The 22,577-nt window shown below is 36.4% G+C and overlaps 1 protein-coding gene across 1 annotated transcript in view; it reads left to right on the forward strand.

Annotated features, from left to right (window-relative positions):
* Positions 1-22,577, forward strand: part of Aff2 (AF4/FMR2 family member 2) — a 328,595-nt gene that overhangs the window by 229,874 nt on the left and 76,144 nt on the right. The window contains exon 8 of the mRNA XM_031388369.1: positions 6,347-6,384. Coding sequence (XP_031244229.1) covers positions 6,347-6,384 — 38 coding nt within the window. The remainder of the gene's footprint in view (positions 1-6,346; positions 6,385-22,577) is intronic.

Below are 22,577 nucleotides of genomic sequence, written 5' to 3' on the forward strand. Positions count from 1 at the left end.
AAGCCAAAATTTAAGCTTTAGAAGAAATCATCAGCTGACATATGGCCCTTTACCCTTCATAAGGGACAATGTAAGGGAATAAACCTTTATGAAAGCATATATTTCTGAATCCTATTATCACACCATCTTTGGACAGGCACGAGAAAACCAGATTCCATATTACTGAAATATACATGGAATCAAGTCAGACCTGCCACAGGGCAGCTGTTTAATCAGCAAGGACCATAGGCAGAGTCTTAAGGATCAGGGTAGGAGGCTGATATGTGGTTTACTGAGCAATGTGTTTGTTTAGTCAGCTGTGATTGAAATCATAGATTTGCTTATGCTTAGTTCTAAGCTACAGCCCCATCCTGGATTCTAAAAAGAACAGTAACATGATCAAATGGGACTCTAAAAGATTCCTCTAACAAAAGAACATAAAACTATGTAAGAATAAGGAAATAATGGAACAGTTAGTCAGGGACCACAGGATAATAAGCAAAAAGCATGGCAGTAAATGCCAAAAGAAGAAGGTACAGAAAACTATTTCTGACACCAAGTGGGATAGAAGTACTACTGAGAACCCCCGTTTGCAATGTTAATAAGAGTCTTGTGTTTAATAGTAGGATGAACCCACATGCACATGAGCCTAGAACTTATCTCAACTATCAAGACATTTGTTTCCACCAATATGGAGCCTGTATTCCTTCAGGGCACTCTGTCATGCCCAGAACTCAATATGCAAGCATGTTAAACTGAATGCTTATTGACTATTGAATGCAAACCATGATTTGGTATAAGAGTCAAACATGTTCTTACCGTACACTCTCACCAAGTATTGACCATCTGCTAGAAAACCACAAGACAAGTTTTAAACATGGTGGTGGGCCATGTTCTGAATGGAACAAAGAGATTACCTTATTCTTTGGCTTCTATGTTTAGTTCTTTATTTATAGCAAGAGTAAAAAATCATAAGCATTTTAAGTATACAAAAGAGCACAAACTTACATTATTTTTCCTTCAAAATTCTATTCCTGCCCCCTATATGTATGGTACAGCTTTCATGTTTGCTTCCAGGTTCCTCTAAAAGTATAGTGATAACTGGCATCTTCCTAGTCCCTGGATGTAAAGTTAGGAATATAGCCAAGAGTCCAGGTTCTATACAAGTTGAGTGACATTTTTTTTCTTACTCTTTCCTCCTGACTGTGGATACTTTCTGTTAGTTAAAACTTCAGTCTCCAGGATACAATAGCTCTTCCTATTTTTCTCATCCGAGTGAAATACATTGTTATATTTGGGCAAGTGTTCTCAGTATACATCTTTTCAGGTGATTTAGCTAGTTCTGTAGGCATTGATTTGAAGCCACCTGAATTCCTTGCTGATGAGTCCATTTGTCAATAAAGACATTCTTTGCTGAACTAAGGTAATCAATGAAATTTACCAATGTATGTCTCTAGGTTGGGGCATAAATGTGTCATGCAGGACAACTATGTAAAAAGTTGAGGGGAGTAGCAATAAAAAATATAAAACCAATCCAATTATTGATCTTCTGTCTTAGTGGTACATTGCCTAATGTGCAGTTATTTGAAATTATCTGAATGATTGAATTTTCCCTTTTTACTGAGAAGCAATAATAATTCAACTAGACACACATACTTGTAGAATGACAGAGAAGAGCGTGTAAGTGGGAAAGTAAACGTTATGCACAGAAATACTAATATAATATTTTAGGTTTGGCTAACAGTATTATTTGTAGAGCAAAGCAGTGTCTAAGTACATATCATTATTAAATGAGTTCACTGGGACAATATCTCCAAGACATATGAGTGCTCACTTTAACAGCCTCAACATGAAGGGAATATATAGCATTATCTTTGTTTTCTATAATTCATAGAAGATGCCTAATGCACAAGACTGGATGTAACTATTCAGGCCTTCCTTCTGAAAAGCCTCCAAAAATTCTCTAAATTCTTTATGGTCTAATGAAAAAGAACTGTAATTCTTTACAACCACAAGGTCAAAATTACCCTGAAGTATTTTGAAAAAGTTTTAGCATTATGGAGAAAATGACTAGAAAATTTTCTAAGTTGCTTACATGCAGCATTTTCTTCCTTAAAATGTTATGTATGCTGTGGTAGATGGTGCTCACTAGGTAGCCACTTACAGCCCTTCCTTTCTATGGTAAGAACTCCACATCATGTGCTTCTTGTGACACAGTATGGTCCCTGATCCATTTTAGCTTTAGTACAATGCATGGTTTCTCTATAGAAAATAGAGAAAAAAGTTTCTTAGTTTTAAGAAGGGAGATTTAATGGAACAAGCAGTAATGAGCCTGTCTGCATCTTCCATCCTGAGGAAATAAATTTGTTGCTTAGCAGGATACCTTGGATAGTACAATGCTGGTAATGAGGTATGACTCAGATAATAAGCATTCCTTAGTATATGAGAAGTGCCTTCTCCCTGGCATACGGTTCTTTTTCAATATGCTTTGCATAAAATGTTACTGAAAGTGAAGATCATCCATGATGGTGTGAGTTGTAGAAGGAGGGATTTCTGGAGGATGGATAGCCTGAAAATAAGGATTCAGCAAGCTGAGTATGGTGACATGAAGTTGTAATCACAGCATTTGGAAGACAAAAGCAGGGAGATCACTTGTTCCATGCCAGATGTGGCTGTGCAGTAAGAGTCTAGCTCAAAGATCATGTAGGATCAATCAATCATCCTAGGCTTCACTAAGAGAAAGGAATGGAAGAAAGGAAGGGAAAGGCACCTACACCCCTACCTCCTGAAGTGTTCTGCAATCAAGTTCCAAGAATCATGGAAGATTCATACCTATACAAAGGTAGAAGGCCATCACCTGCTTCACTTTGGGTCTCTCCTCAATAACACAGAGTCTTCTGTGAATACTGCTTTCTAGACAGGAGCATTATTTTTATCTCAGAGCTATTCATGATATGGAAAAAGCTGCATAGTAGTATTTCTTATTCTCATGGCAGTAACTGCATATGGTTGATTCTGGGACCTGACCACTACTTAGTAAATTCACAAATAATCTTGCCATTAACCTCAATTTACCAACTCCTTTGTAGAAAGCACTCACAAATGATGTGCAGGCATTTTCTTAGCCTACTGACATTTTTGAGCACAGCCATCATTGAATGCTAACAATAGCCACTAATATAGAAAGGGCGTGAATGATTGTCTTCATTATCAAAAGGAGCAAACCGGAGTTCAGAGTTATATTCTCTTGCTAATACCATAAGTATCAAAACCAGAACCACAACTTAGCTTATTAACATTTCCAGTAATTTATTCTTCTACTAACAGGTAGGTTTAACCTATGGCCCAGGGGCTACATGTACTTCAAGGTAGCTATGAAAAAAGCTTAATACATTTGCACATGACAATGTCAAGAGCTTGGGCACTATTGTACAGCACACTAACTCTCATCATGGCATTCTAGATTCAAATTATTCTGTTTTTCTTCCTTACATGAGAATGTCCTCCTTGTTGAGATATATATCATGTCATAGAAATATGTTGCAATTAAAGCGACATAACTGAACTATTGACTATTCCTTTTTCCAATCAGTTTAAATTAGCTTAATGTATGTTTTTAAACTGAAATTTAGCTATGACTTTCTTAATGCTTGGTGAATTATAGTACGTCATTTCCTTTTAATTTATCTCCTTTTTCATGTCTTACAACCTGCACATGTATCTGGAATGTGAAATTGCCTTTTTATATTTGCTTGCTTCAAAGAAGAAAATTTTCTCCTTGTAAAATTTGTAGAGTGATTCTTTTATGCCTTAAAGGCATGCATAGTTTGCATCCAAAAATGCTTAAAATTTCCCCCACATCTTCTTACTATTACAATCTCCCATAGCATGCCTATAACAAAGTCAAATTGCAGCAAATGTGAAGAATATAAATTGTAAGTCATATCTCATCTGACATAGGTTCTCTGTCATCATTTAGTTTAGAAAATCCCCATGATGAGCACACAGGATGAGATGAGTGTATTTTGCTTTAACTGTGAGACATTGGAATGATTGTAAGTTCCTTTCAAAGGAAATGTGAACCTCTAAGCATAAGACATTTCCAGTCGATAGCCAAGCAATCCAGAAAAAAATAATTTGAATGAAGTTATGTTCTTCCAGCAGCTGTATATAATGGCATATGTTTGGAAGAACCTGGCCTATAACACTCTTCTGATCAGAGAAAAATAAGTGAGTATAATTAACAGTTGTGAAACAAGAGGGAGAAGACATTTTCAAAAAATGGTGTCTCCGAATCAAAGCACTGTCAGTTTGATTTCTCCCTTCTACCTCGTCTGCCAGTACCATGCTCACTTTAGCACATCGAGCAAGAGAAACTACTGGAACAGTGCCTATTATGTTATGATTACTTACAGCTTCTAGGACAGACTTGTTTGCATTTTAATTCTAAAAAGTGAATTAATATGATTTCCATAGTAATGCATTTTTCAGCTGACTACCACGCCTTATTCATAAGCAGACTCACTGGAGGTGATGGGGAACTGGAGAAGGCAGGAGGAAGGAGGTGTGACAAAAGTGAGAGGAAAGAAAGAGGGAAAGAAAAGCAAGGGGAGGAAGAGAGAGCACAAAGGAAAGGGACAGGGAGTGGAGGGGGAAGGAAAGGGGAGGAGAAGGGAAGCGTGAAGAGAAGGAAATTGGGACAGAGAGAAGTGTGCAAACTGATATAGGCCAAATATAACTACCACAGGAAAGGCTAACGATAATCACTGCACTTCCTTACAGGATCTGTCTCTTCCTTTGTCTATCTGACCTGACAGAATCCTTGATGAACAGTATTAGCAACTTTTGTCTACATGGATTGCATAGGAATGGTCTCACATGTCCTTGATATACATTAGATGTGACTTTGGAGAAGTCAGAGACAGTTCCTGTTTTCTCATTTTCACCTGTTGGTCCATTTCCTAACTGTCATCTTCTAGGACTTGCCAGAAACCAAACTCACGCACAGGTAGTAAAAAAATGATTTTTGCCTATCAAGGAAAAGTAAGTGCCCAGTGTTAACAGTGCCAGACACTGAGACTTAAGTAAGAAGGGCTTAGATTCTCAACACTAAACTATGAATGTTGGGAACTGTATGCTGCTATTAAATACATTGACTTGGCATAGAGGAATTCAATGTATTTTGCATCTCACTGGTGATCAGCTACAATGTCAAGTGCTGCATGAGAGTAGCACTGTTAAAATGGTTGCCTCAGTGTTCTAATTTACAGCACTGTTCCTCTCCCTTGAACTCTACCCACTTCACAATTCACAAACAGGGTCCCCTAATGGATAGTTTAAAACTGTCTGAAGAAGCCTGAAGGTGGTCAAGCTGCTGCTTTGCTCTCCATATTAAATGTTATTCTGATAGCCTGAAAAAGTCTAGTAGAGTACAGGTTTAGTTCTGATTACATAATTATGCTACAGATATATGGAAAAAATCATCACTTAGGCCCTCCAGGTGCTTAAACAGTTTGATAGACTGTAGCCATTCTGCCATCAGCGCCCCCAGCTGTGTTGCTTAGCAACATTTTAATTCCAGAACAATCGAAGGAGATGAAATCCCTGTGGAGAGGGAAACAGAAATAAGAGGGCTGTTGACAGATGATCTGAGTTGTTTCTTCTAATATACTGTGAAGATCACTAGCTCTTTTCATGAATGATAAATGGACTGTACACAGATCAATGGGTTCAGCAATAAACTGGAACCAGTCTCCATGTCTAAGGTGTCTCAGGCCATGAGACCCAGAAATTTCCTCACTTTGAGATTTGGTGTGTATTTTCTTAAAGGTTCCAAGGGGAGGAAATTGATCTCAGTATTTGGGAATTCCTAGCCCTTTTGTAATGTCTACTGTTAAAAGTAATTTTGAAAATGAACATTTTTTTTTGCCTTTCTCTTGTGGTGCAGGTGTGGGTGGGTGTGAAGAAGAAAGCTAAGGTTAATGGTCCTCTGCCATAGAACAACCATTTCTTCCCCCCTAGCCCGCAATGCTGTCATTACAACGCAATCAGGCCCAGCTGGGGTAAAGTTGTAGTTAAAGGTGAGGAAGGGGGGGTCTGCCTGTGCACCCACTTGCAGGGCTCCTGCTGAGCTTTCCCAGGTGCTCTGACAATGGCCACCTATGTCTGAGCACTTAGACAAGGAACTACATCCCCAGGGAAGAAAATGGTTCTCTGTGTCACTGCTTCTCCATGGAAGCCTGGTTAATTCACTTCTAATGTTTCTAAAAAACATTTTCTAATTTTACACTGCTTATTGTTTGGTTACTAGTTGCAAAGATTATGCCTGCTAATATCGTCTAATTGCATTTTTTCTCTCTGTTTGCAGGCTGTTGAAAAGGCAAAACCTAAGAATAATCCTGTAAAGTAAGTTATTATTTTTGCTAGTTGAAAATGTTAATTTTAATGAACTCTGTGCATGGGGAAAAATAAGGTCATAAGTGACTTGTATTTTGCATTAATCTCTATTCATGATGATTTAAAGACAAAAATAAAACACAGGGGTAAATCACCCACCAATGAGCCAGGACTAGCTTATATTTTTCCATGTGTCCCTGATGAGGAAATGCCCCAAGTTTACACAGTTTACATAAATTAATATGTGCCATCATGAATAGCTGTCAAATACTATTATAATCATATTCAATGCATACTACTTCATGCCTTTGGGTTTTTTCTCATGCTAAAAGGATTACATTTTTAATTGCAAACCTTGGACCTATGACAGAGATGTAAATGCCTGAACATGTGCCAAGTGATCGCTAGCCACGTGGAGAAGGCGGCACCTTGGCATCAAGGATTTGGTATTCTGTTAATGAAAAGCTTGTAAAAATACATTTAACTGAATGGTGTATAGTGTGGTTGTTAACAAAGACTAGTCACTAAACCATTTTGTAGGACATGCAAATTATAAATAAGACACACAGTGTTATTTAAATATAGTACATGTTAGGCATCCTGTCTTTTCTAGAAGGGAGATTTCTAAATTAAAAGGGAAGGTTGTCTTGACATTTTGGTTTGTGACATTCTGGTCAGGGATATGGCAAAGGAAGGACTTGCTGTATTTACTGATTTATTACAGGTCTAGAACCATCACATGTTTAGAAAGCATGGGTTAATTTATGCAAGCAAACTTCCATTATAGCTAGTACAAAATACAGAAATGGAGCATGCATTGATTTTTTGTATAGTTCTTGAAGAATGCATTAGCTATGTCAAGAATTAAAAAGTTGTTTCTGTAGTGTGAGAATTAGCTTTTCTAGATCATACAGATAGTGTTTAGCATACCCTTATGTCTAAAACCCTGATTAATTAATCCAGAGGTACTGTATATATACCGTGCTCTTATGTTTAATTTTGTCTAGCTGAAAAAAATCTCTCTCTGTAGCCCTTTCAGGGCCCTCCATAGTTGGAAATGTATTATGTTGTACTGCTTCTATGGAAGCCAGTTTAGTGGTTGAGCTTTTAATCTTGTATGGTTGAGGTTAGAAACTTCTTTGAACCCTGGCTACTTTTTTGTATACTTTATCTGTATACTCTGATAGCTCTTCCACAGTAACCCTGTGTCTGGACAGCTCCACAGATTAGAAGATGGTGCCAATGATGCAGGAATTAATCCCTGGTGGTCCATTAGTGATGTTTTATCCCCATAGTCAGAGTACACCCTTCTCTCCAGTATGGTTGCATACAGATGTCTGATTCAGGTGACCAGGGGTAGGCCAAGGGCTGTCAGAATATAAATCTTGACATCAGTTGCTCCAAGTTTAAATTCTTCCTATAGGAAATGAGTTCAAACTTCATTACTGCATGGATAGAAGAGCCCATTGTCTCAAAATGGGACTGCATTACAACGGAGTCTAATAACATGGGACCTGTCTTCTATCTGATCATTGTAAAAATTTGGCCCTACATATAATTATACATTTTGGGAATTCTTATTAATTCACAATGTAGATTCTTTCTAATACTAGCTCTTTAAAGTGTAAAAGAAAACAGAAAACTTGGACGACTCAATATATTGTAGATCTCCCTACTCTTAACTACATTTTAAAAGTCTACTTAATAATAAAGTTAAGTATTTGGAAATGTCCTCTAATTAAATAATGCAGTATTAGTTTTTTTGTACCTTGTTGTACTTGGAGTCCTAATATCAAATACAGTTGACAGCTACAATTAGATGGACACTTCAAGAAGAAAACCATCTTCCCAAGCTCATTCCATGAGCAGAAACTCTACAGCATTATTTACATTGTCTGGCAGAAGAACAACAAAACAGTTTTTAAAGTTTAGTATGCAGTGATCTTCATATCTAATGACTGTCAATAAATTTTGCCTATGTACACTATATGCCCTCCCCCCAAAAAATAAAAATTTGAGCCACGTTTTCTGTATGAATGAGTAGATTGGACATAATTCAGAAAATGGTCTTTCTGGGAAGCTTGCCCAGAGGTTTAACAAAGCTGTTAGCTCTAGTCTAGTAGGTTGCCACCATTAGGCAATAGGAGCTTGTATGTTGTAACTGTGTCCTCATCTACTCCCTGTTACTCTTATTTATGGCATGCATAAAAATGTCCCCATGATGCTCTTCTTCCTTCTAGATGCTTTTCATCTTAGTACTGCTCTTTAAGTCTCTAGCTAGAATGAGTATTTGGTTGCATTATTGGAACATGAATTAGAAATTTTTGATACATGCTCAGTGGAAGTTCAGGTCTAGTGGCATCAAGAACAACTGGAATATAAACATAGAATTGTGAAGATGAATGCTTGGTGAGATTTTGTATAGTACTTTTGTGTATAATTTGGCAAATATTTAGAAAAATTCAAAATATATGACATGAGAAAAATAACATGTCTTTCTTATATCATTATCTACATGTGAAATTGTAATTGGAATATAGATTCATTCCTTCATTTGTATATTATTTGTATTGGTTTTATACTGAAGTGGCAAAGTTGAATAGTTAAAACAAAGACTATATACTATGTAGAGCGACATGTGCTTACCATGTAAGTCTATATATTACAAGTTCAACTATCTTGGAAAGTAGTTGGATAGATAGGGAAAAGCAGAACAACTTTTAATGACTCTACAGTTTAAACTACCAAGCCTTTGGGGGATATTAGACAGTAAGTAGACATTAAATGAGGCACTATTGGGTACTCAGGATTTTCTAGGACTGAACTATCATGTAGTTATCCTTATAGACAAAGCAATTCACTCTTCTTTGAGGATCCAATGAGTACATGATCATCAGGCAATGATACCTCAAAAAGCAATGAGCATTCACCTACAATGTATTGCTAGTCTTTCACAATTCAGAGATCATATCATTTTTTATAAATTATATAACTTCTAGATCTATCTCAGGCTATATAAATGACTGTTAGGCTTGTAGCAAACTATTCACTAGGTCCACTAACTTTGCTCAGTTTTCCCTTTAAAAGTTTAACCCCTCCATATTTCTCAGCTACTCATTGAATTTATTTTCAATAACTTCCTGGGTATATGTTTTTTCTATCACTGTGGGGAAGCTATGGTCCATATTAGTAAATATTCCATATAAGGGAGAATGAACATATACTTGGCTAAGTACTGTAAATGCATACTATCCCTATGTCTAGCAATGACCTGACCTTGACCATCACAGATTACTTCTGAGAGTAAGACTCAGAGTGATTGTTCCTAAGATCAACAGTCAGGCCAGGAGATGTCTGCTTTATTTCTCTATATAATGGAACTATAGTGGCAACAAATCTTGATGGGTGTAGTAAAACTAGAGATCTGTAATGTGTTAGAAGAAGAGACTTTCACTTGTATATTAAAATGCTGCAGCAATCATTCCCAAGATTGTCATTGTAATAACAAGGCCTGAGAGATGTACAGATTTCTCCCACCATATGTGACTTATCACATATATTTTTGAAAAAAAAAACTACATTTCTGTTATTAAGACATATGTGATAGTATACTTATGAAAATGTGAATTGCTTTTGGCTAAAATCCAAGCACTAATAAGCAAAGTTGAATCTAACTGAGGTTGACATCTGTTGAAAGAGAAAAAGAGAGAAGAAGGCATAAAATTTTTTCCTACATTTACACTTTAACAAGATTGCAGAATGTGATGGTTGCTTTCACAAATTAGTCAGAATCAACTGGGATGATGGAATTACAGTTTTATTTGAAAACTGACCTATCTTGTAGATATGGTGATTTTATTGCTGAAAATGAAAAAAAAATGCCCAGAAAGCTTTTCTTGATCATTGTTTTGTATTATTATTATTTATTATTTCATGCAATGGGTATTTTATTAAGACCAGAATTATTCCAGGAATTGTGATAGATGTTGAGAGATTTAAGAGTAAATCTGACACAAGGCTTATTCTTGAACATCCAGTAGCAGTGATCAAAATCCTTTTGTAAAGAACTAGACAGAAGGTAGAGTGATGATGCCTCTAGTATGCAAGGAATGATAAAGCAAGGAGGGAACCTCTCAGGAGAGAGCTTAGCACTGTGAAAGTTGGGGGTAGAAGAGGTGAAGCAGAAACATTTGTAACATGGTATAAAGACTACTGTTTTAAGATGCTGGCTTGAGGAGTAGCTAGGGGTATAAGGAATTCTGACTGTCCAGTGGTATATGGGTAGTAAAGGACCAAGTTGAAAACTCAAGTGAAAGAAATTAGCTTGGTAGAGTCAAATAGCACTAAAGAGCGCTTATCTTCTAATGAACATGAACAATTAATTAGTACTTTAGTCCTTTAAACACCAAGGAAGTATTAATATATCCGGTTTCAAATCCTAAGGCTGATATCAGCTTATCACATGTAACTGAACTTATTCCTTTCTTGCTCCACATCTCAGCAAGGTTGTTTATTTGGTGCTCCAGATATTAATAAAAATAGAAGCTTAAAAATATATTTCATAAATATGCTCATTTTAGATCATCTTTCATCCAAATTGAAGTAGCATGTACATATGCTACAATCATCATATATGATACCAACTATTTACACACAGAGAGACACATAAATCTTCATCCATCATTTTTAAATTTTACATTTGAGAATTGGAGAGTAATAAGCCATATAATTATAGTTTTTAAAAAGTCTGCTTGGTTTGTGTGCACAGACATGACTATATCCCCATCCATCATTTCTACATTCTACATTTGAGAATTAAAAGACAAGAACCTATATAATTATATGTTAAAAGAAATCTGAATGGATTGAAAATAATTGTGGCTATCAGTATTTTGGGTTGATACTCTGAAATGATCCCTTATATAAGCTTTCAGTGATTCATTTTGAATGGTTTTACATGCATGCATATTGCAGATATATAGAAATGAAATGAATTTATTACACTCACTCATAGTGATAAGACAATGGGTTCCCAACTGGGTTCTGCCAAACACTAATCTTGGAGGTTTGTCTTTAGAACAATATGATTATGGCATGATAGAGGTTGAGCACATAGGTGAAACATTACTGTGCATATGCATATAATATGTGATCAGAGAAGTTCTATAGACTGTTCAGTTGAGATTTGTTTTACCAAGAGTTTCCCAAATGTGTTAGACCAGAGAACATGTTTACTCTGGAAAATATATCATGGGATGTTGAATAGGAAGATGAATCCATATGAAGTAAGTGGCCACACAGAGGCCTTTCTCCATTGGTAGTTTGAGAAATCCAGTGCCCTAATAATTCATACCCAGTCTTTAATGAGAGTTTCTGAATTAAGCATATTATCTTCAAAGGTCTCATGGAAAGTAAAGAAAACTCCAAATCATAAAATTACAAGATATTTCCTGTATTTCTTTTAGTGTCACATTCTAAATCATTTCTAAGGATTACAAACATCCTCTGGTGTACACCAGTGAGAATAGGAAACATATAGATATGGTTCCCTCTGAACACCATAGGCAAAGATCTGTAGTCTCCAATGTGCCACACCAGAGAGGGAGGCTCCACTCATACCTTAATATTACCTGTTGCATTCATACCTTAACAGTGAACTATCCACTCTGGTATACTTCATAAATCTCTAGACAATCTCTAATCATCTCTATTTATAGGCAATTAATGAGAAGACAGCAAAAAATATTCCTCTAAACTATATAAAATTATATGGTAAAAATATATGTATCTTTACAGGATAAAAATAGCTACAATTACATGCAAAAGCTTTAAGAATTCATCCTCAAAGCTAGTAAAAACTGTGCAAGTTTCCAGGTTATCCCAGTCCTGGAATTTGAGAGAAATTATATGCACAAGCTCAGAGGAGACAATTGAAACTCTGATGAGTAACTGCTCAGAACCTCATGTTTGTCCACACTCCACACTGGAGCCACTACCATTTAGGAAAAAACACACTGATTTTAAATGTCTCTGAATACTTTATGGATTTAAAAAGTCATATTACATATCTTTGAATAGATGTTCATTTTATTCAAAAATTAGTACCAAATGTATCAATAGCTAACGATTGATGAAATTTAAAGGCACTTTAACATTTAAACCAACTTCAGTTTACATGGAGTTTATTATGTCTGCAAAGAATACTTTTGAAGTTTAAGCACTTTTGTTGCCCTATTATTATCACCCCACCTTTCCAAAAGATTTATGAAAAACATATCTCTTTAGGCAGCAAATTAACATCCTGATCAACATGAGGATGAAAGAAAAACAGGAAGCATCTTTTTTTTCTAAATTTGTGAGACTTCAACATAAGCCTCAAGTTGTAAAAGCAAGACTTTTAAAGGAAATTAAGCTACATTTTGTAAGCAACAACAATCCAAAGGTCCTATTAACAAACCCAGATCAAATATGTGGCACTTATAAAGGATCCAGTAAAGCCAGAATAAGTTTCTGAAAAAGGAAAAAAGATTCCAACAGGTTGTCAGCAAAACAGGAAGATGCTAATGTCTGGAAAGCACCATTGTCATTCAGCAAAGACTTGACCACCTTTTGTCTTTAGACAAAGGGGAAAGATAGTATGTGGCTGATAAACTGGAATGGGATGGGATGTGAAACTATGGTTATTCTTACTATCCTTGAACATCTTTAAAAATCTTAGCTGTTATTATCGTGACATCTTTAACCTTGAATGGAAAAGAAGAAATTAGGGAATTTTTTAGTGTAAATATGTTCATGTGTAGAGTTAAGCAGATTGCATCTGAGCAAAAAAAAAAAATGGTTAAGGTAACAAAAGAAACATGGTATCATATGATGTGACAGAGAAGTTCAGATTTTAAGCCTGTTTTAGTCACTGTTGGGCATCTGAAACACCAAAAGAAAAGTCAGTGATTTCAGCAAGAGTGGCCTCCAAGTCTTTGAAAACTAACCTAGGCATTTTTATCACCATGACTCATAGAGCAGAGGTGTTATGTACAGTAAATCTACTGGGACACTAATAGTATATTACTCTTCATCATCTATAGATTTAATGATGTTGAAAGTCAACAAAAAAGCAAACAAAGATGTGTGTTTAGCTTTTCCTTGGTCTACATCCTAGTTTCTTGTCATACTGGTTAGTGTTTTATGTATAGACAGGAATGGACAATGCCATGTAGCGTTATTCAAATGAGTCATTTTGAAATTCATCAGTTACCCCAAGAATTATATTTGGACATTGCCATTTTGTTATCTACTCTTATAAAATGCATTTTATTTATTTGTGTATATATGATATGTTTGTGCCTACATGATCATATGTGCATAAACATGTACCTGTGCAAGCATATAAACAGAAGAGTACATTAGATCCCATGGAGCTGTAGTTACAGACACTTGTAGGATGCTTGGCTTGTTACAAGAGTGCTGGGATCTGAACTCAACTTTTCAGGACTGTGCAGCAAACACTCATAACTATAGAGTTATCTCTCCAGACCCCATTCAGTTATCTTTGAGAAAATTGTCAAAAAATCCAGAGTCACATAGCTGGTCTATTAAAAACTCAGGCAAGTCACATACCTTTGTTCTCTTAACAATGTTAATTATGTACCTATCATATGTCTAACACAGTTTCTAGAGGGATTAGTCAGACAAGATCATGGCCCGGGCAGTCCTCACAGTCTAGTAGGGAAATTCACAAATTATTCCACTGAAATGTAAACAGATTGGGTCTGTGATTGAAGTTCATCCAGCATCCTCTGGGGTATGCACGAAGGACTGAGCAATTGCTTGGAAGCAGCTCTCCGTGTCACAGCAGGAGTCCCCTGATAAACTGTGGGAGGACAAGCCATTCAAGAAAGCAGAATAACACTTTCAAAAGGCACTAAAAGAAGAAAGCAGGTACTGTGCTGTAAGCAATGTCTGCTACTCAGAGGCTGGGTAGGAGAGAGGCCTTTTTTTTTTTTTTCAGTGTCAGAAAATACCATTTGTGAGTTAGAGGAAAGAGAGAAATGAGTAGTAACAAATGCCAAGGTGCTGGCATCCCAAAATGTATGTTGTATGTTTGATGTGTAAGTAGAGAACAATGAAATGTGGTTAAGATAAAACTAAGGTTTGGAAGAGATTGATTTACTTTACAAAGTTACAGATTAAAGTTAAGGAGTGATTATAACATACCCTTTTAAAATGGCTTCCAAATCACAGACATCAAATTTGATTATATCTGACTAATTTTTCTCTGCAGAGTTTTGGGTAAATATCAACTCCTGTAGAAGTTCTCTAAGCATCTGATCCCTTGTAGCTTCATGAATTCTTGATTGATAATTTATTGACTTCCTCACATTTTCTTCCATATTGCTCAAATATATTTTAGTCATTGCATATAACAATATTATTTTAGCTGTCGAAAATAATTTTTCCACAGACATACTTTTTCTTCTGAATATATTTTTATCTGAAAAAAAGCATAAGCATAGTAGGGCTATTTTTATTCTTATGGAAATAATACATGTCTTTATGATAGCACAAAGCTCCAAAGCGTAAATCAATGTGTTCAAAGTTAAAAGCTTGTGGTGATAACTTATTATGTAGTTGACTACTTTTTGCAGGACTGAGAACTATAGACATGAATCATTTTAATCAGAAACTAAACCAGGAGACAGTTTCTGCTTTCTTAAAATTATGGCCTAAACTAAGAACAGTTATCTAGAAAGTCTACATTTGGAGAGAAACAAAATTGATATTCCCCAAGAAAGCATTTTCATTTGAAGAATTTACAACAGTGGCTGACTGCATGCTGTTACAGTCCAATGTTTACATGTAATACATGTTTACATGGATGGTGCCAGAAATCTAAGAGAATTTTGCTGGGGATGAAGAAAGAAAAGACAGCCATAACTAAATGAAATTTTCAGTTTTTGGGTATGTGTAGGTGTGGATCTGGGTATGTTTGTGTGTGGATGGATGTAGGTGTATATATGCTATACATACTTACATGTATATAAGTTCATACATGTATGAGTAAGAACATGCATGTAGGTGTATGTGCATGTGTGTGCAGAGGCAGGTAGAGGTCAGAAGTTGACATTGTATTCTTATTCAATCATTCTCTACCTTACATATTAATGCATCATTTCTCATTTGAACTCAAAGCTTGCTGATCTGACTTTTCTAGCTAACCAGCTTGCCATGGGAACCTCCGTCCCCACCTTCTAAGCGTTGGGATTATAGACAAGCTTCTATACCTACCTGGCTGTCACATTGGTGTTAGTGATCCCAACTGTAGTCCTCACAATTATGTAGAAAATGTTTATTAATCTCCCAACCCCTGAAGTATTCTTCTCAGTTCTCACCTCTTAACAAAGTTTTAAGTACTTTTGCTTCTTCTATACACCATATACTTATAAGCAGATTCCATGTACTTTGAAGAATATTCCAGAAAAATTGGGTGGGTTTCTTAACTAATCTTTGAGCGGGTTCATAATGTATGTGACAATATCCCTACATGAAAGCATTATGAGGTACACTCATGGCAGGCATAGATTCATTCCAATTGATTCCAGTTTTGCATTGTCAAACACTACAGCAAAAGCTCCTAAGAATATGTGAGTAACTGTATATGTAGAAATATGCCTTATACATTTTTTTCTACTACCTTGAGATGTTTGTTCCTTCCAACATAAATGAGGCTGAAATTGAACTTATTTACACAGTGATGCAGCATTCCAAACATGTAGTTTATTAGCATGTGGTTCTTACAAAATGATATAAGGATACTTAATAAGCAAATTAGACCTGTTAATGGACTTACTTTGGGTATATGGATGTCAATATATACCTCATATACATACTATACTCATTTGTAGTTTAATAACTACCTAATTTCAAAAAGGGATTTAACATGAGTAGAAAAAGTTTGTAGAGACTACTTTAAAAAGTAAGAGAACTATCACTTATAAATCCTGTAGAATGATCTGCTTACCTAGTGACATGAATATGGCTCTTCTGCAATGACAGAGCAGAGAGCACCTGAGCGCCCCTGCAGTGATACTGTTGTGGTACAGAACCTGCTGAGGGAGCAGCCAGGAAAAGTGCAATGACAACCATGGCTGAGAATTTTCTGCTGGTCTTTGATTATAGCTGGCAGAATTTAAAGTGTGATTTTAAAATCTGAAAACAAGTCCAAGATCGTGAATCAGAACAATGAATATTGGAACGTATGATCATTGTGAGTAATGTGGTTGTTAGTTCAAAATAAGAATGATTCTCTCCTGTTGCAAGAGAGAATACCTAAAAAGGGATTTTTATAAGGGAATTGAGCCTGAGTAGCATTGTTAAAATGATCCTTCCAACATAAATGGTGCTAGATATCTAGCTGTTTTGAAAAATATCACAACTGAAAGAAACCTGAGAATCGATTTTGTGTTAGGGCTCCTGAGGAAGACATGTCTTTAATGGTAAGAAAGGCCTGGCAACAGGAGAACCAAGCTAAGAGATAAGATCTAGACTGATTAATAGAAGCAGAAAGAGCAAATGAAAGTGGGGCAAGGTATCAACTCTTAAATCTTGCCAATAGTGACATATTCCTCCCATAATACTCCTGTCCTAAAAAGTTTCAAAAGCTCCACAAACAGGACCACCAACTAGGGACATAGTGTTCAAAAGCGTGTATCTATGGGAGACATTTCCCATTAAAACCACAATATTGTCACTCCACAAGAATGCAAGCTGCATACAAGTAAGTACTTTTAATTACTGCTGTAACCATTTTAGTTGATTCTTTTGCTCTGTTCCCATTTTGAATGGGGGTTACATATGGGCAGTTCCAGTTTTGCTTGATTTCATTAGGTATTTCCAAGAATGCCAAAGCAAATTCTTATCACATGTTAAGAAAACAAAACCATGAAAATATAAATGATAGATGATAGTTTCTATTTTTCAAAGGCCGTCTTTATGCTTAAAAATGAACAGGGTTGGACATGAAACAGGGAGGCCAGCACACGCATTCATTCTTCCCTCTGGGAATCAGGGGTCTGAGAGTTCCTTCTTCCCTAGTCTTTCCTGTCACAGTGCACCATCACAGTGGAAGAGAGATTCCATAACTTTTTTTCTTTGGCTGATAGTCACAGAAGTTGTGTAACTCCAAAATAATCAGGGCACATGAAGTTGTTATTCATCCAGACTTGACACATTAGGTCATAGATATTTCTCATTACATGGGTTTATTGCTCCAGCAGCATATGTAGCAGAGGATAGCCAAGTTGGTCATCAATGGGAGGAGAGGCCCTTGGACCTGTGAAGGCTCTGTGCCACAGTGTAGGGGAATGCCAGGGCCAGGAAGTGGGAGAGGTTAGGTTGGTGAGCAGGGGGAGTGGGGAGGGAACAGGGGTTTTGTTTGTTTGTTTTTGTTTTTTTTTAATTTTTATTTTATTTTTTTAATTTTTTTAAAGGGGAAACTGGGAAAGGAGATATCATATGACATGTAAATAAAGAAAATATCTAAGAAAAAAAAGAAAAAGAAGAAATAACTCTGTAGAATTATGCAACTAAACAAGATTCCTTTCATTTTGTCATGAATATGTAAGCAATTCAAACCATTGGTAATATTTCAATGATGGGGGAAAATGTGCTCATTTAATACTAATGAATACAAAGGATACTAAAAAAGCAATACTGCGTTTCAGAAAGTAAAGCCCCCCACAAAGTAAATTTTGCTCCATATAGCAATTTTTAGAGTTGGATTACATGATTTCTTCCCTTAAGGATTGTCCTTATGCTTGCAATAATGAAAGCTGATTTTACTGGAAGGTCACCTCCGGGTGAGGAGCGTAACTCCAGAGAAATCTTTGCATAGGGATGAACTCATTTTTGGTGACAGTGGCATACTATCCAGGCCAGCATTGTTTGAGTTTGAAATCTCTCTGTTCATTCAGGCAGCTCATTCATTAGCATTCCTTCAAACAGGGTGTAAAACTAGTCACATTAGGAAAATATACTTTGAATTATTTGGAGGACTTATGGTCTAGTAGGTCAACAATCAAAGTGTGGTTCTCAAAATGTACATTAAATATTTTATTGTAATAATAGGGCTCACTCTAACTTTTACTTCAGATGCTTACCATAAAACTGTTTTTGCATAATGACCTACTTCTCTAAATAATTTCAAATGACAGGAGGAAATTATGGTAAAAGTCCAAGAGAGGATAGGATGAATGGCCATATCTAGTAATGAAGCCCTCAATCTAATGTAGGCTCATCCATCAATCATTGTCTGTTGGGATTTGCTTCATGCTGGTTTTGGTTTTGAGACCAGCCTTTAGATATGACCCAGGTTGAATTAAAAATTGTGATTTTCCAGACTCAGTCTCCTCGATGCTGATGCCGCCAAGCTAGTGCTGGTGCCACCAAGCCCAGCTTATATGGGAATTTTTATTACAAAAAGTATCCAGAGTCATCATGGTGGTGCTGTGTATTACATTCCACCAAGATATCCAAATTAAGTTTACTCCACCTCTAAAAAATCCAGGTTTAAACAAAGAATATCTAAAGGGAATATACTGAGCTTCTTGGAGAACAGGGAGGAAAATGACAAAGGTGCTTGACATCAGGAGGGAGTCTGAAAATCTTTTGGTGACATTAATTCTAGCAGCCAAAGAACAGATAGTCAAAAGATGATTCATTCTACAAGCTTGGGAGAATCATTGGCCAAGGGACCCAGAAGGCATAGCTTTCTTGATAAGGCTAAAAAACATTGAAGAACTCATAGAAACATAAATTGAATCTAGTCCTTGAGCTTCTCACATAACATTTCTGAGCATAAGAAAATATGCTCAGAGATGATGTGACTGAGGCCTACTTCTAGGTTTGAATTAGTTCATGTGTTGGTGTAAAAGACAAGATGCAAGTCTATAGTGAGTGGTTTGTCCTATTACATTATAAATTTCATGGCTAGATTACTAATATTATTTACTTTAGCAGAGAGAGAATAAAAACCAATTCCCAAGATCTAGCAGTCACACAAATGTTTTATCTTCTTATGTAAGTGACATATGGCTTAATAATTGGGTTACAAGCAATCAAGAAGCAAGCTCATGCAATATCACTATAGCTCAGTCCCCAGGGGGCATAATAGAGATGATCAGATATATTGAGTTCTTTGTGTCATTTGAAGAATGAAAACTCTCATACACATTGGTGTTAACTTCTTCTCACTTCATTTCAATTTTCAATAACCAGTGTCACTCTATGTAACAGTTTCTTTATAATGAAACTTCATGTCACAATGAATTTGTCTTTCCAGTAAAGGCATAATGTGGGACACTCAGAAACATTATCCTTGAAATCAATTTTCTTCTAATAATCATACATACATACATACATACAGTTTTTTCATATTAGAATAATATAGTCAAAGAGTAATAAAGACAAAATAGTTGTATTTGAAAATTTGTGGTTTTGTCTGTAATGTTAGACAAGTCTGTAGAAAGAAATTCTCTGATTAATCAATGTAATTTGATTAATGGAGATACCAAATGTAGAGACGTAAAGAGAATGCTTTTTTTTTTCGGATTTTCAAGACAGGGTTTCTCTGTGTAGCCCTGGCTGTCCTGGAACTCACACTGTAGACCAGTCTCACCTCGAACTCAGATATCTGCCTGCCTCTGCCTCCCAAGTGGATGAAAGGCCTGCACCAACACCACCTGGCCTAGAAAGAATGCTTTTTAAGGAATTGAAAGATACCAACTTCCCTTAGGATGAAGCAATGTGATGCATATTCTAATCCCTTTGGTAATCAAGTAGACCAAACAAGATTACCAATGTGATGATGAGTTCTCATTATGCTATTTGTACAAAATATTAGGTGCTCAACATTTCTAAGAACGTAAACACAATCATGCTAAGCTTAATTCTTACAAGTATCCAGTTGTGTTCCTTGATTTTGTAGGTAGGTATTATTCCACCCTTTTGGTAATTTACCCAAATGAAAATGATTTAGTCGGGGGGGGGTTCAACATACTTTTGAGATCAGAACTTCTCTAAGGCTTTTTACTAGTATACATTATAGAGATGGAGGTTTGCTGATCCTTGAAATTCTTGTGTGATGAAATCTAGAAATCCTAAAGTCTCTTGATTGAAAATCATCTTGTTTATTTAGCCTGCTATAATACTCTAACCCTCCCCTATGCATAGAGAGTTAGGAAATAAAATTATATATTTCAGCAATGTATATGTGTTAATTTTTTCAATATTAAAATTTTGTTAAGGAAGTAAAGGACTCAGATAATATTAATCATGGTTACCTTTCCATTCAGTGAATTTTATCAATTCAGCCTTACAACCAGTATGATCCATGAAAAATGTTTTAAGTTTGTCTTAGTTAGGATTTCTCTTCCTGCACAAAACATCATGACCAAGAAACAAGTTGTGGAGGAAAGGGTTTATTCAGCTTATACTTTCCACATTGCTGTTCATCACCAAAGGAAGTCAGGACTGGAACTCAAGCAGGTCAGGAAACAGGAGCTGATGCAGAGGCCATGGAGAAATGTTCCTTACTGGCTTGCTTCCCCTGGCTTGCTCAGCTTGCTGTCTTATAGAACCCAGGACTACCAGCCTAGGGATGGTACCACCCACAATGGGCCCTACCCGCTTGATCACTAATTGAGAAAATGCCTTACAGCTGGATCTCATGGAGGCACTTCCTCAAGGGAGTCTCCTTTATCTGTGACAACTCCAGCCTGTGTCAAGTTGACACACAAAATCTGCCTTACAAAGTATGTTATTAGTTAATAAATATCTTTCAAAAGATAAAGCAAATACATGTGCTCTCATGTATGTTAGCCTGTTGTGTGTGTTTGTATATGTATATGCACAAGTGCCTGCTTCTTTGTTTCTGTATGTGTGTGTCTATATGTATATTTGTGTGTTTATGGTAGTGTTTTACCAGGAAACATTTCTGAACCCCAAAAGACCACCAAGAAGCCAATTCTGATGCAATCACATTAGGTTCTCTTCATTCAGGCTGGTGTTTGGGCTCCCTGACAACCCTAAGACAGCAGGAAGGTGGATCCCTGAGCCTAGCTTCAGGCAAGTATTTATAGAATCAAGAAGGGGGCATCTAGCCTTGTACACATCTGATTGGAGGGACCTTATATCCTTTAACATAATTGGCTGGTGTTGTAAGCCAAACCATAAACTGAACTTCTGTTTTCCTCCTGATTGGTGGTCATTAGGAAGCAAAGTGCCAGAGGCAGGATTCTAACCTGGGGGTACAGATTTGTTAGGGAATAACCTGGAAACTGGTGCTAGATGCAGGTTTTGTTGGGGCTAACCTGGAAACTGGTAGAAACAGGTCTTATTGGGGGGTAGCCTGGAGGAAACTGTTTCTAGGTACCGGCCTGTTAGTTTACTTGGGTTCAACCTTAGGTCAGGTTCTCTAAGATGAAGTCTGCACCCAAAAGATTTGTCTCTCAGTGTATAGTTGTTAAATAAGTATGGGAAATTCTTTATCTAAAAGCTTACCCTTAGGTTGTTTTTTGAACCTTAACATGCTAATAATGTATACTATACATCTCTACAAAGGAAAACAACTGTAGATTGTGGTATCTCATAAGCCATTTGACTACAAAATATTTATGCCTATGACATATCAGAATCCACTTTGAAACATACAAGAATAAACAGTGGTGGGCTGTGTGAGTGATTTCTAGTTACCAGTGTCTTAGGTTAAAAAAAAATTACTATGTGACTCTATCTGCACTTACCAGAAACAAACATTTCTTTACCTAATCTGCTTTTGGCATATGGATGCTCTGGGACACATAACAGAAGGCTCACCAGCTTACCAAATGAATGGCTCCTACACTAGATAATGGTCAAAAAAGTCAGTATAATATAGTTAGGCTCACTGTAAGCAGATAAAGGGAGCTTAAAATGAAGCGTTATGCTTTAGTTAGGCAAATACACTAGGATTGGAGATTCTGTAGTTTCTATCCCTGTAGACACTCTGTAATGTCTATCCCTCTCTCAAAAATTTGTTCACTACAAACATCTGCAGCTTAACACAGATAAAATTCACATGCCATACAATTCGCAGGTTTGAAATATATAATTCAATAGCACATAGAATATTTACCAATTCAAGCCAGGCGGTGGTGGCGCACGCCTTTAAT

Source organism: Mastomys coucha, chromosome X, assembly GCF_008632895.1.
Source record: "Mastomys coucha isolate ucsf_1 chromosome X, UCSF_Mcou_1, whole genome shotgun sequence".
NCBI classification, from domain to species: Eukaryota; Metazoa; Chordata; class Mammalia; order Rodentia; family Muridae; genus Mastomys; species Mastomys coucha.